Source organism: Micromys minutus, assembly GCF_963924665.1.
Source record: "Micromys minutus genome assembly, chromosome: 5".
Lineage (NCBI taxonomy): Eukaryota > Metazoa > Chordata > Mammalia > Rodentia > Muridae > Micromys > Micromys minutus.
The window spans coordinates 21,837,649-21,852,934 of NC_137974.1; the positions used below are offsets into that span (position 1 = coordinate 21,837,649).

At 36.0% G+C, this 15,286-nt stretch overlaps 1 protein-coding gene across 1 annotated transcript in view; it reads right to left on the reverse strand.

Moving 5' to 3' along the window:
- Positions 1–15,286, reverse strand: part of KLHL1 (kelch like family member 1) — a gene marked incomplete at both ends in the record, with an annotated part of 384,888 nt that overhangs the window by 155,650 nt on the left and 213,952 nt on the right. Inside the window, one exon of the mRNA XM_080917315.1 lies at positions 13,563–13,775. Within this exon, the coding sequence (XP_080773441.1) occupies positions 13,563–13,775 (213 nt within the window). The remainder of the gene's footprint in view (positions 1–13,562; positions 13,776–15,286) is intronic.

Here is a 15,286-nt window from a genome sequence, read left to right on the forward strand (position 1 = left end):
TGCCAAGGAGTGGTATAGCTGGGTACGTAGGTGGTACTATGTCCAGTTTTCTGAGGAACTGCCAGACTGATTTTCAGAGTGTTTGTAACAGTTTAAAGTCCCACCAACAGTGGAGGAGTGCTTATCTTTCTTCACATCCTCTCCACCATCTGCTGACACCTGAGTTTTTGTTCTTAGATATTCTGAATGGTGTGAGGTGGAAATTTTGATTTGATTATCCTGATGACTAGGGATGTTGAGAAATTCTTTAGTTGCTTCTCAGCCATTCAATAATCCTCAGTTGAGAATTCTTTGTTATCTCTGTAGCCCATTTTTTAACGAGATTGTCTGATTCTCTGGATTCTGACATCTTGAGTTCTTTGTATATATTGGATACTAGCCCTCCATAGAGGTTTTGTGCTTTTGACAGTGTCCTTTGCTTTGCAGTATCATGAGGACCCATTTGTCCATTCTTGTTCTTAGAGCATAAGCCACTGGTGTTCCATACAGGAATTTTCCTTGTGCCTAAGAGTTCTAAGCTCTTCCACACTTTCTCTTTTATTCATTTCAGGGTAACTGGTTTTATGTGTAGGTCTTTGTTCCACTTGGACTTGAGCTTTTACAAGGTGATAAGAAAGGATCAATTTGTATTCTTCTGCATGCTGACTATTAGTTGAAGGAGCACCATTTCTTGAAGACGCTGTCTTTTTTCCATTTAATATTGTTAATCTCTGTACTAATACCATTCAGTTTTATGACAATTATTCTGTAATACAATTTGAGTTCTGGAATTGTGACTCCTTCAAAAATATTTTTATTGTTGAGGATAGTTTTTGCTATCCTGAGTTTTAAATTGTTCCAATTGAGTTTGCAAATTAATGTTTCTAACTTCATGAAGAATTGAGTTGGAATTTTTATGAGGTTGGCATTGAATCTGTAGATTTCCCACTTCTTGGATATTCTTTAATTTTCTTTACTAGGGACATGAAGTTCTTGTCATACAAATTCTTCACTTGCTTGGTTAGGCATACACCAAATGTACTGGCTGGTTTTGTGACAACTTGAAACAAGCTAGAGTTAATCACAGAGAAAGGAGCCTCAGTTGGGGAAATGCCTCCATGAAATCCAGTTGTAAGACATTTTCTCAACTAGTGATCAAGGTGGGAGGGCCCAGCCCATTGTGGATGGAGCCATACCTGGGCTGGTAGACCTGGGTTCTATAAGAAAGCAGGCTGAGCAAGCCATGGGAAGTAAGCAAGTAAGTGACATCCCTCCATGGCCTCTGCATCAGCTCCTGCTTCCTGACCTACTTGAGTTCCAGTCCTGACTTCCTCTGGTGATGAACAGTGATACAGAAATGTAAGTTGAATATACCCTTTCCTCCCCAACTTGCTTCTTGATCATGAAATTTTGTGCAGAAATAGAAACCCTGACTAAGACAAATTGGTACCAGGATACTGGGGTATTCCTCTGACAACCTGTCCATGTTTTGGGGAGGACTGTGGAAGGCTTTGGAACTTTGAGCTAGAAGAGAGATTTATATATTAAGAGCTCTTTGGTAGAAGCTTAGAAGATAATGTTGAGAACAGTGCAGAAGATGGAGGCCTGGCTTGTGAAATTTCAGAGGGAAGATTAAAGATTCTTTGATCAGGGCTGTTGCTGTTTTGGTTTTGAAGATTCTGTGGTTTTGGTTAGCTGGGGATAAAGAATCAGCTGTGATTAACAAGATATCAGAACTATTAAAGCAAAACCTTTGCATTACTGGGACTATTGATGCTGGTCAGTTAGAGCTGAGAAATTAGTGGCAATTAAGAAGAGACCAGCATCATTGAGATGAAATCTTCTGAGAACTGTTTTCTGACAGCACAAAGAGGCTGTATTTCAGAGATAGCCAAGATTGTACCTCATGTTGTGGCTGGACTTGCTAATATGTAAAATCACTGGTTTTGAAGGAATGAAGGGGTCATAAAGAGCAGCTGAGGCTCAGCACTGTGAGAGGTCATGAAAGGCCATTGGTGAAGGTGAAATCTCAGTGACAATTAGTGCCCCAGGAATGACAGTAGTGTTTTGGAGAAGCCAGTACCATGAGATGACCACTAAGTACATCAGCAGCAGTGGAGAAGAGGCAGCTGGAGCCTAGAAAACAAAGTGTGTGCTGCAAAGGGCAGAGCTGGGGAAGTCACTCAAGCCCTTGAAGGAGCCCAGAAGTTTGTAAGTAGATTCGCAGACACTGGATGGTAAGAGATTGATTTTACTTTTGACTGTGACTGTGCCCTGATATCTTTCCTTCTGAAAGAAGAAGAGGAGTGACAGTTTAGAGACTTTGATTTGTAAAAAGACTTTGATTTTTTTTTTAAGGAGACTGAATATTTTAAAGGTATTACAATTTTAAAATATAAGAATTGGTAAAGACTGTGGGACACTTAAGGTTATCTAGATCTTGGGGATGAACAAAAAATTAAGAGGTGAAGCTTCATATTGATTTGTTTGTATGTCAAGTTGAGAAGGGGTCAATTGTGCTGGTTGGTTTTGTGTCAACTTGACACAAGCTGGAGATAATCACAGAGAAAGGATCCCTAGTTGGGGAAATGCCTCCATGAAATCCAGCAGTAAGACATTTTCTCAACTAGTGATCAAGGTGAGAGGGCCCAGCCCATTGTGTATGGTGCCATCCTTGGGCTGGTAGACCTGGGTTCTATAAGAAAGCAGGCTGAGCAAACCAGGGGAAGCAAGCCAGTAAGTGACATCCCTCCATGGTCTCTGCATCAGCTTCTTCTTCCTGACCTGCTTGAGTTCCAGTCCTGACTTCCTCTGGTGATGAACAGTCATATGGAAGTATAAGCTGAATAAACCCTTTCCTCCCCAACTTGCTTCTTGGCCATGATATTTTTTGCAATAATAGAAACCCTGATTAAGACACCAAAGTATTTTATATTTTTTGTGACTATTGTAAGCGGTGTTGATTTTCTAATTTCTTTCTCAGCCTATTATCCTTTGAGTATAGGAAGGCTGCTGATTTGTTTGTATTAATTTTATATTTATTCACTTTGCTAAAGTTGCTTATCAAATGTAGGAATTCTCTGGTGGGATTTTTGGAGTCAATTAAGTATACTATCTTATCATGTGCAAATAGAGATATTTTGACTTCTTCCGTTCTGATTTGTATTGCTTTGACCTCCATTTGCTGTCTGTTTGCTCTGGCTAGTACTTTAAGTACTATATGAAATAGGTAGGGAGAGAGGGGGCAGCCTTGTATAGTCCCTGATTTTAGTGAATTACTTCAAGTTTCTCAAGATTTAGTTTAGGGTTGGGTAATTGTTTGCTGTATATTGCTTTTACTATGTTATAGTATGGGTCTTGAATTTGTGATTTTTTTCCCAAGACTGTTTATCTTGAAGAGGTGTTGAATTTTGTCCTATGCTTCCTCAGCATCTAAAGAGGTTATCATGTGTTTTTTCCTTTGCTTTTATTTCAATATAGTATATTGCATTAATGTATTTTCATATATGATCTTAACTTGCATTCCTGGAATGAAGGCTCCTTGATTATGGTAAATGATCATTTTGATGTGTTCTTGGAAGCTGTTTGCAAGGATTTTTTTTTGAATACTTTTGCCGCAATATTCATGAGGAAATTTGATATAAGGTTATCTTTTTTGTAGTGTCTTTGTGTAGTTTAGGAATGAGCATAATTGTGGCTTCAAAGTATGAGTTGGGTAGTGTTCTGTCCAATTTTTTTCTGAAATAATTTGGAGAGGATTGCTATTAGGTCTTCTATGGCAGTCTAATAGAATTCTGCACTAAGCCAGTTGGTCCTGTGCTTTTTTTGGTTGGCAGGCTTTTGATAAATGCTTCTATTTCATTAGGTGTTATGGGGCTGTTTGATGGTTTATTTGATCCTCATTTAACTTTGGTACCTGGTATCTGTCTAGGAAATTGTCCATTTCCTCTAGATTTTTCAGTTTTGTTGAGTTAGGCTTTTGGAGTACAATCTAATGATTTTGTGAAATTCTTCACTTTCTCTTATAATGTCTTTTTTCCCTCTTATTTCTGATTTTGTTAATTTGGATACTATCTCTGCACCCTCATATTAGCCTGTCTAATGGTTTATCAATCTTGCTGATTTTCTCAAAGAACCAGCTCTTGGTTTGGTTAGTTCTTGTATAATTTGTTTTGTTTCTATTTGGTTGATTTCAGCTCTAATTTTGATTGTTTCCTGCCATATAATCCTCTTAGGTGCATCTGCTTCTTTTTGTTCTAGAGCTTTCAGATGTGGTATCAAGTTGCTAGTGTATGCCCTCTCCAGTTTCTTTTTGGAGGTGATCAAAGCTATGAGTTTTCCTCTTAGCACTGGGTTCATTGTATCCCATAAGTTGGGTATGTTGTGCCTTCATTTTTTTGAATTCCAAAAAGTCTTTTATTTCTTTATTTATTCCTTGACCAAGCTATCATTGAGTAAAGCATTGTTCCACTTCCATGCATAAGTGGGCTTTTTGTTGTTTTATTGTTATTGAAGACCAGCCTTTGTCCATGCTTATCTGATATGATGAATGGGAAAATTTTGATGTTCTTGTATCTGTTAAGGCCTGTTTTCTGACCAACTATATGGTCAGTTTTGAAGAAGGTGCCATAATGTTCTGAGAATGTTTATTCTTTTGTCTTAGGATGAAATATTCTATAGATGTCTGTTAAATCCATTTGGTTGATTACTTCTGTTAGTATCACTGTGTTTCTGTTCAGTTTCTGCTTCCATGATCTGTCCATTGATGAGAGTGGGATGTTGAAGTCCAACAGTATTATCATGTGGGGTGCAATATATGCTTTTGAGCTTTAGTGGAACTTCTTTTATGAATGTTGGCATCCTTGTATTTGGAGCAGAGATGTTCAGGATTGAGAGTTCATCTTGATAGTTTTCCTTTGGTGACTAAAAATATTCTTATCTTTTTAAATGACATTTTGTTGAAAAGCTATTTTAGTTTATATTAGGATGGCTACTTCAGCTTGTTTCCTGGGAGCATTTGTTGGAAAGGTTTTTCCCTAACCTTTTACTCTGAGGTAGTGACTGTCTTTGTTGCTGAGATGAGTTTTTTTGTATTCAGTAACACGTTGGGTTATGTTTAAGTATCCAGTCTTATAGTCTATGTCTTTTTATTGGGGGATTTAGTTCATTGATGTTACAAGATATTAAAGAATAGTGAGTGATTACTGTTTCCTGCTCCTTTGTTATAGAGATAGAGTTATGCTTGTGTGCTTTTTTTTCTTTTCTGTTTGTTGCAAGAAGATTAATTTTTTCTTTTCCTAGGGTCAAGTTTATCTCTTTATGTTGAAGTTTTCCATCTATTATCCTTTGTTGGGCTTGTTATCTGGAAAGATATTGTGTAAATTTGCTTTTGTAGTGTAATATCTTGGCTTATTCACCAATAATAATTGAAAGGTTTGCTGGATATAGTAATCTGGGCTGGCATTTGATTTGTGTTCTTTTAGGGTCTGTATGGCATCAGTCCAGGATCTTCTAGCATTCATAGTCTCTCTTGAGAAATCAAGTGTAATTCTGATCAGTCTGCCATTATATGTTACCTGTCCTTTTTCTTTACTGCTTTTAGTATTCTTTCTTTGTTTTGAAAATTTGGTGTTTTGAGTATTATGTGTTCAGAGGAGTTTCCTTTATGGTTTAATATATTTGGGGTTCTGTAGGCTTCTTATATGTTCATGGTCATCTCTTATTTTTTTAAGGGTTTCTTCTATTATTGTGTTTACTGGGCCTTTTAATTGGGAGTCTCAGTGCTCATATACACTTAATTGTTAGGTTTGGTCTTCTTATGTGTTATGGATTTCCTGAATGTTTTTGTTAGAAACTTTTTGATATTTGCATTTTCTTTGACTATTGTGTCAATGTTTTCTATTGTGTCTTTTGCCTCTGGGATTCTCTCTTCCATCTCTTGTGTTCTTTTGGTGATGCTTGTGTCTATGAGTTCTCATGTCTTTCCTAAGTTTTCCAACTTCAGGTTTGTCTCCTTATGTGATTTCTTCAATGTTACTGTTTCTGTTTTCAATTCTGTCACCTGTTTGGTTGTGCTTTCCTGTAGCTCTTTAAGTTATTTTTGCGTTTCCACTTAAGAGCTTCAACTTGTTTGTGTGTGTTTTCCTGGCTATCTCGTACTTCTTTACGTTTGTTATTTATGCACTTTTTCAGGACCTCCATCATTATCATGATGTATAACTTTAAATCTAAAACTTATTTTTATGGTATGTTGGGATATCCACAATTTGTTGTGGTGGCATAACTGGGTTGTGATGCTGCTAGATTATCTTGGTTTCTGACTCTAAGTTCTTGTGCTTGCCTCTTGCCATATTGTTATCAGTGATGATAGGTTATCTTGTTGTCTTTGACTGCAGTGTCTATCTCCTGTGGGTGTGTGAGTCAGTAGGTTCTGGTGGAAGTTTGCTCCTGAGTGTTCCCCTCTCTGGGTAGGCTGTGTGCTCAGATGGGAGTGGGCTGTCTCTGGGTTTTGTCCAGTATGCTCCCAGGCAGCACTTATGTTCCTGTGCCATGAGAGTTCTGGGTGGTCTCTTTCTGGATAGATGGGGAGAGGAAGTATGTACTCACCAGTGGGCTCAGGAGTGAGAGCCCTCCTGTGGCCCCTTTGAGTGCCCAGCAATCTGTGGACAGGCAGTCAGTCCTGATGAAACTGGACCTTCCCTGGCCTAGTGACAGAAGTATCTGTTTCCAGGTAGCACTGTTATGTGTTCTCTGAAAGTTCTGGACAGTTTCTTCTCGCTTTTAAAACATAGCTCCTTGACGAATTAATTTGAGCAATTTTCAAAGTAATTTTTTAAATTACAAAGTATTTTTTTATTTAATATTGTCCATTCTTTATAATTGTATGTCTTAATAGTATGTAATCTGTGGAAACTTTAAATCATGTTTCTATAATACATGTATCATGTGAATATTATACAAATATGTCACATGTATCTATGTATATAAGAATGTGTCTCTCTGTGTGTGTACGTATAAGTGTATCTATAAGTTACAAGTCAGGAGAGCAAAAATTAGAGTAAATAATGAGAGCAAGAGAAGTAAAATGGAAATTATGTCAGAATTACTTTGTATTTGAAGTTATTATTTTTCACATTTCTCCTATTTCTGATAAATCATCACAGTGATATGTGATCTAATATCTTTCTACAACTTGCCATTAGCAAGTTTTATAACTTTTTAGGTTTTATCATAATCAGCTACCATTAGGTGTTGAAAACTCTATATACCTTAAATTCTTAGGTAGCAACACACAAAAAGAAATGAATAAATGACTCAAATGTTTAAAAACACATAAAGTAGTGTCAGATATAATTAGGATATAGGGTAAAGTTAACATAAAGGCCAGAATATACCAACCAGCATACCAGATTGCTGGAAATTAATGATTAGTGATCATTGTAATAGTATACAGAAAAGCTTACACTTAATATTTTAAAATTTTAATTGGTTATTTATTTACATTTTAAATGTTATACTCCTTGCTGACTTTCCCTTGTCAACCCTCCTAACACATCCCCTTCTCCTTCTTATAGGAGTTTGCTCCCCCACCTACCCTATCCTGCTCCTGCCTCACCATCCTAGTATTTTACTATGCTGGGGCATCAAGCTTTCACAGGGCAAAGGGCCTCACCTCGAATTAATGTCAGATAACACTATCCTCTGCTACATGTGCAGCTGGAGTCATGGATTCCTCCATGTGTGCTCTCTGGTTGGTGGTTTAGTTCCTGGTAGCTCTAGGGGGACTGGTTGGATGGTATTGTTGTTCTTCCTATGGGGTTGCAAACCCCTTCAGCTTCTTCAATCATTCCCTTAACTTTGACATTGAGGTCCCAGAACTCAGTCTGATGGTTGGCTGAAAGCATCTCCCTCTGTATTTGTCAGGCTCTGGCAGGGCTTCTCAGGAGACAGCTATATCAGGCTCCCGTTAGCAAGCCCATCCTGGCATCATTTGTCTGTATGTGATGGGTCCTGAGGTGAGGCAGTTTTGGGATGGCCTTTCCTTCATTCTCTGTTGCTTTCTTTTTCCCTGTACTTCCTTTAGAAAGGAGCTAACTGTTCATTATGAAAAAAAAAATGGAGCAGTCTAGCATTTCATGGCTCATGTTTCCTCTAGCAGAATTCATGGGTGGGTTTGCATCATGGATTTCCAAACAATCTGAGCCCTAAGCCTTAGTAGGAAGAATGTATCACGCTCATTCTTAATTTATTCACTTCTTACACAGAATATCAGTATAATTACTTGGAAATGTTACAAGTATCAAAGGTATTAGTACTCTTTAGAAGGCTTTCAAATTTGTTAGATTCAAATTATAGTTGTAGTCTTCCAAATTGGAGAGTGATATACTGATGAGTAAACTAGTAGATCTCTTTGTATTTATATCTTGCTTGCTCATGGTTTGAGAAATCCAGATATTCTTCTAGGTGAATGCTAGGGTTCTGAGGAAGGAGGGGGTAGGCAGGTGGGGGATCACCTTCATAGAGGCAGGGTGATTGGGAAGGGATAGGGGATTTTTAGAGGGAAAAGTGAAAAGGGGAATAACTTTGGAAATGTAAATAAATAAAATAACCAATAAATTTTTTGAAATGATAAAACCATATTAATCCAAGCTATTTGTATAGCTTAGGAAGTAAAGACATTTGCCACCAACAAACAACATGAGTTACCTTCTCTAAAATCGCTTGGTAAAAAGCAAGGACCTTCTCCTTCAAGTTCTCCTCTGATCTAACGTACACATGTTGTAGTATATGAATGAATACACAAACATACAAATATATTCAAACACAAAATAGATGAATATAAGAAACAAAAATATAAACCCATATGTAGTGTGTAGTTCAGAGAACAATCTTGATTGTGGAATTATTGATTTTCTGATATATTAATTTAAGCAAAATATATTGGAATAAAGGTTTATGCATTTCTGATGACAGTAGAACAGAGAACTAAGGGAAAAAGACATCCTATTGGAAGACAGTAGTACCTTTCCAGAATCTTAGCCATAATCTTTTCTGTTTCTCTGCACCCTGACTTGTGCAATAAATATTTTCACAATACATCTGGGGCTACCTAAAAGACAAATAGTTGACTCTCCTACTAAACATTAAAATTATTCTTTTTCAATCTTCCAAGTTCTGGGATTATGAGAAAGAGCCAAAATGTTCAGCATATTCCCTATAAGTCTAAAATGCAAACTTACCTTTGAAAAACTCATAGTTTAACAAGTAGCAAAACAGGGTTAGTATTAATGGCTAGATAAAGGAAGAGATAATAAACATATCAATCATTTGTCAATATTTAAAATCCTCTAACCTATCATTTGTTACTCTTAACACTGGCTTTGACTGCCATTACAGAGGATATAGTTTTTAAGAATACCTATTGTCAAAAAAAACAAAAAACAAAAAAAAAAAAACAAACAAAGCAAAACAAAACAGAAAAAAAATGTGGAAAAGTGGATACTTTGGAAATATCAGCTATTGGGAATCACAGAGTATTTATTACCTTACATAAATACATCGCTCCTTTTCTTTAAAAAAACTTTGTGTCAAAGATAACTCTGATAATTTATTCAAAGAAACCATTCATAAAAACATTTACCCTAATTTTACTCCCTGATCATTGTCAATAACTAAATGGAAGACAGCAATTCCTTTATAAACTTCAATTGCTTTCCAATTATAGCATAGAAATATTTTCAATTTTCCAATCATAGCTTCTCCAATATTGACCACATAATCATTCACAAAACAAGCCTCAACAGATTAATGAAGATTGAAACAATCCCATGCATCCTATCCGATTACCATGGACTATGGGTAAACTTTAATAACAACAAAAGCAACAGGAAACCCCCATACCCATGGAAACTGAACAACTCTCTACTTAATGATAACTTGGTCAGGGAAGAAATAAGAAAATTGAAGACTTCCTGGAATTCAATGAAAATGATGATACAGCATACTCAAACTTAAAAGACACAATGAAAGCAACGCTAAGAGGAAAATACATAGCACTAAGTGCCTTTGTAAAGAAATTGAAGAGATCCTTCACTAGCAACTTAACAGTATGTCTGAAAGTCATGAAACAAAATAATTAAACACACCCAAGAAAAGTAGAAGGTTGTAAAGGGTCAAACTCAGGGCAGAATTAAGCCAAATGGAATCAAAGAGAATGATACAAAAAATAAAAAATCAAAAGCTGGTTCTTTGATTAAATCAACAATGTAGATAAGTCCTAGCCAAACTAACTAAAGGGCATAGAGATATATTTCAAATCCAAATTTTTAAATCATAAATGAAAATAGTGACAATAAAAACTAAATTGAGGAAATTTTACAAAATCATCAGAATTTACTACAAAAGCCTGTACTTTAAAAAAAAAAACCTGGAAAATATATAATTGGTGATGTTCTACACAGATACTGCATGTCAACATTAAATCAATGTAGATAAAATATCCACTAGCTAAACTGTTTCATGTCACCTAATGAAAGAGAAGAAATCATTATAAACCTGCCAACCAAAACAACAAAACAAAAAGCCCAAATGGCTTTAGGACAGAATTATATGTCTAATACCAACACTCCTCAAACTATTCCATACACAAAACAAAAGAAATACTACCAAATTCATTCCACAGTTACTCTGATAATACAAACCACACAAAGACTCAACAAAGTAAGAGAATTTCAGACCAGCAATTAAGAAGAAGGACATCATGAATTTTGCCAGCAAATGGGTGGAACTAGAAAATATTACCTTTAGTAAAAGGAAAAAAAAAAAAACACACACAACAAAACTCAGACCCAAAGGATAGTCATAGTATGTACTAAAAAATATGTGGATATTGGGCAAAAAGTACAGCATACTATATATACAAGGCACAGATTTTGAGAAGATTAACAAGCAGGAGGGCCCAATTGAGGATGCTCCAGTCCCACTTGGGAGGGAGAAGAAAACAATCCTGGGATGCAGAGAGAGTGAAAGACAATGGTGGGAGAGGAGACAGGCAGAGGAAGGAGGGATATGATCAGGTATGGTATAGAGGAGACAGCTGGGAAGCCCTGAGGGCCTGCAAAATAAATGTAAATATGCAACCTCCATGAGGTTGGAGGAGGGGGGACCCTCTAGAAAATCCCAGAGACCTGGAGAGTGAGAGATGCACAGGTTTCAAATGGAGGGAGCTTAGATAAAATGCCCAAGTGTGGGACAAGGGCATCAAATGGAGGAATGGGATGGCCATCACATAGTAGAATAATATGTCCCAGACTTGTTTCTGTCTAAAATAAAATAGCATAAAATAAAATAAATAAAATAAAACCCTGCAGAGACAAACTGAAGAAGAGACTGAGGGAAAGAATGTCTAGAGATAGACCCAGTTTGGGATCCATCACAGGGAATGCTCCAAAGCCTGATGCTTTTACTGATACTATATAGAGTACTTATAGACAGGAGCAGAGCATGGTGCCTTCCCAGAGGCCCAACAAGCATCTGACTGAAACAGAAGCATTTACTTAACCTAATCATTGGACTAAAGTCAGGGACTACAGTGATTGAACTGTGGAAAGTCTGGGAGATCCAGACAAGGGGCACCTATAGGAAGACCAGAAGTCTCAACTAACCTGGACCCATGAGATCTCTCAGACACTGAGCCATCAAAATGGCAGCCTACAGCAGCTGGTAAGAGGCCCCAGACACATACAGAACAGAGGACTGCCTGATCTGGCCTCATTGGGAGAAGAAACACCTAACCCTAGAGAGATTTGAGGCCCAAGGGAGTGAAGAAGCCTGACTTGGGCAGATAGACTGGGGCATCCCCTTGAAGACAAAGGCAAGGAGGAATGGGATGAGGAAATGTGGGAGGGCAGACCAGGGGGTAGTTCAACAACTGGACTGTAAAAAATAAAAGTAATAATAGTAATAATAGTAATAATAATAAAAATAATAAAATCTATTGTAAATTTAAACTTACTATTAAGCGTTCATAGTTTCTTATTTATCCTGACTTCTAAAACTTTTTATTTTACACCCTTTTTGATATATTTTATGGTGGTTTGTATTTAAATACAGGTGATGAATGAATGATAAAGACTGTCTCCTTTTATGGTATATCTACACATACAATTTCACTTAGCATTTCAGTGGTCTGTTATACTTTTAATTTGCTTCTTTGATAATAACATAAATAATACATCCTATGGGACATATACTATACATAAATCAGTCCTGAACTATAACAAAATGGTGAAGATAGCTTAAAGATAGATCTGGTGAAAATGATGATTTTTTTCTTCACAAAACCTATTTGAAAGCCTTGTAATTCTTCCAACTCATGACTTGGAGCTTATAAGGTACAGAGTTATAGTTAAAAATAGTTATTGAATATTTTTTATTATTTTTGAGATAATTTACTAGCCAAATAATGCTGAATTGAGGTTTATTTTGAGGTTATGTCAACTCTTAGAAAAAGAAAATATATACACATTGAGAAATTATGTTTTTGTGGGATATTTTATGTATTTACAATTCAAATGTTACCCTTTTTCCCAGTTCCCCACTAGCCCATTCTTACTCCCTGTTCTTCTATGAGGATGCTTCCTGTCCCACCCAGCCACAATCATATCACCACCCTGCCATTCTGCTACACTGGAGAAATGAGATTTCACAGGTTTAAGAGCTTCTCCTGTTGATGCCAGACAATGCCATGTCTGCTACTTATGAGGTTAGAAACTGTTATTATGGTCTTTTACCCTCTGTCCTCATCAGCAAATTACATTTGTGGTTTTGCTTTTTTGTTTCTTTACCTCTAATTAACAAAGGTTCTATAATTCTAATTGATATGTAATTTTATAAGTTGCTACCATTCAAGAATATATTGGATCTCACTATGAATTTTGAAATGTCATTCAATTGATTTTTATAATGAGAACATGTTTCCTCCAAAGGATAATCACATTATCTAATCATAAATCATATTTAAAGAGAACATAAGAACAATTAATTGCAATATCTTTAGAGCTCATGCTAGCTTAGTACACTGATGGCTGTAATTTCTCGTCCAAGTTCCATGAGTTCACTGGCCATGGGTAACTGGCTCGTTTTCCAGTACCAGACATTATCTCCCTTTTGTTGAACAGGGCTTAAGTTCAAAAGAAAATAGGTACAGAAAACTGAAAAATAGAAAACTGATGCTATAATAAACATAAATTTGTTACCTACTTGATTTCACATTTTGTATATGCAATACAATCATAACTTATAATGTGACATCAGCCTCAAAATAAAAGTTTATCATCATGTTTAAAAGCAAGTATGTATGCATGTACATATGCATACAAGAGGAGATTTAAATCCATATCCATCACCCATAATTTTATAACCTTACTTAATTTAAAAATAGGACCTCATAAACCTCCAAAAATGAAATTAAATAATTAAAACCAATAATGATTTATTATAATAAACAAAATACTGTAATGTTGCTTCGAATGCAAGATTTTGTAGTATGCTGCACACATTGAAATAGCAGCATTCAAAATTACCTGTGGTGGAAGCAGTGGCAATCTTATGAAGGCAAGCAGCATACTCAGGTCACTGCATCTTCGCTGCATATCATATTTGACCCACATCATTAATGCGTGGAAGATGGTCTCTTCATCAGGAACATTTACATCATCACTGGCCAGGAGTTTATGGAGCTCTTCAGCTGGAAGGAGTAAAAATTCTTGATTTCTGATTACTTCCATTATGTTTTCCTGTGGGGAGAAAAGATCTTGGCATAAAATTCTGTTCAGTTCTATGTAGCTGGCAAATCATCTTAGAGAAAAACGTGAAAAGCAGTCAATAACCCTTTGTTCTTGTAATAACATAATCCTTGAGACTCATCCTTCAGAAACAAGAAGCTGTTAAGAAGAAAGCATTGTATTTTAATTGAAGTGTAATGTGTCCTAGACGGCAGAGATCTTGTAATAGCTGGAGGATTATAATGGCCAGCTTTTTGTTATGCAGAATGTACTCAGTGATTAAATGTTCAAGTTTCAAATGTGCTACTCTGTAAGATTTAGCAAATAAAAAAAAAAGGGATAACATTTTGTATTTTCAAAGGCTCAAATAAAAATACACAAATCAGAAAATGGCAAATACATTACAAAGCGAAGTAGAAAAGAAGATAGCTTTGTTGTTTATTTGGAGGGGAAAAATGACAGCTGAGACACCATAGGAGCTACACAGTCAAGGAAGCTATACACACCACTTTCTCTTCTAATTACTTCCTACACAGTCAAGGGAGCTATGCATACCACTTTCTCTTATAACTACTTCCTCTTATGGCAATTTCTTTGGCCTAAATGGTTGCTATTGTTATTGTTTATGTTTTTAATTATTATTTATGATAAAAATTGTTCTGGTTTTATTTAACTCACATATATATTAAGCCTCATAAGCATATAGACATACATGGCCATGGAGTTAATGTAGTCATTTCAGAGGACTGTCCCTAAATAATGGGAGACACCTGGAAAGCTAAACTAGCAAGATTTGAAGGGTTTCACTCAGTAGTCCACAATAGGGTCTTGGATGCTTTGTTTTAAATTACCTCTTGACAATTATATTAAATTCTAAAATAAATAAAAATACTAAGGAAATGACTTACACAGATTAAACAGAACACTTGAAAGTTTGCAATTTTAATCATCCTTTATAGTTTGAAAAACTGTAAATGATGTTAATGTGTTTTAATCAATGACATCTCTCTTAACTGCTCTCCATCTATTGAAGTATAGGAAACCTTTCATTATCCCTTATCTGGAGAAAAATGACTCTCCAGGTACCATTAGCCATTAAGTTTGGTTTCATTTTGATTCCTATTTACTTTCATCTAGCTTGTGCTTTCTCCCACTTGATATCCCTGTGTCTACTCAGAGCTTCTTAGTTAAGTCTCCTATAATAATGCCAACATGGTTTTAAATGAGTATACCATGTTTGAGATTTTCTTTTAAGGACTCCTTAAACTTTTAGTTTCTATGATGTGTGATGTCTTTTAATCATTACTAATTTGTTTCCTTACTTCCATTGAAGTTGATCAATTAACTATTCTTTCTTGTACTGTTACATTTAACATGCCATTATTTATTCACTAGGTATTTATAATGTCATTCAGTAACTTATCCTCTGCTATATATGCAATTAGAGCAATGGGTCTCTCCATGTGTACTCATTGGTTTGTGTTTTAGTCCATAGGAACTCTGGAGGGTTTGTTTTGTTGATA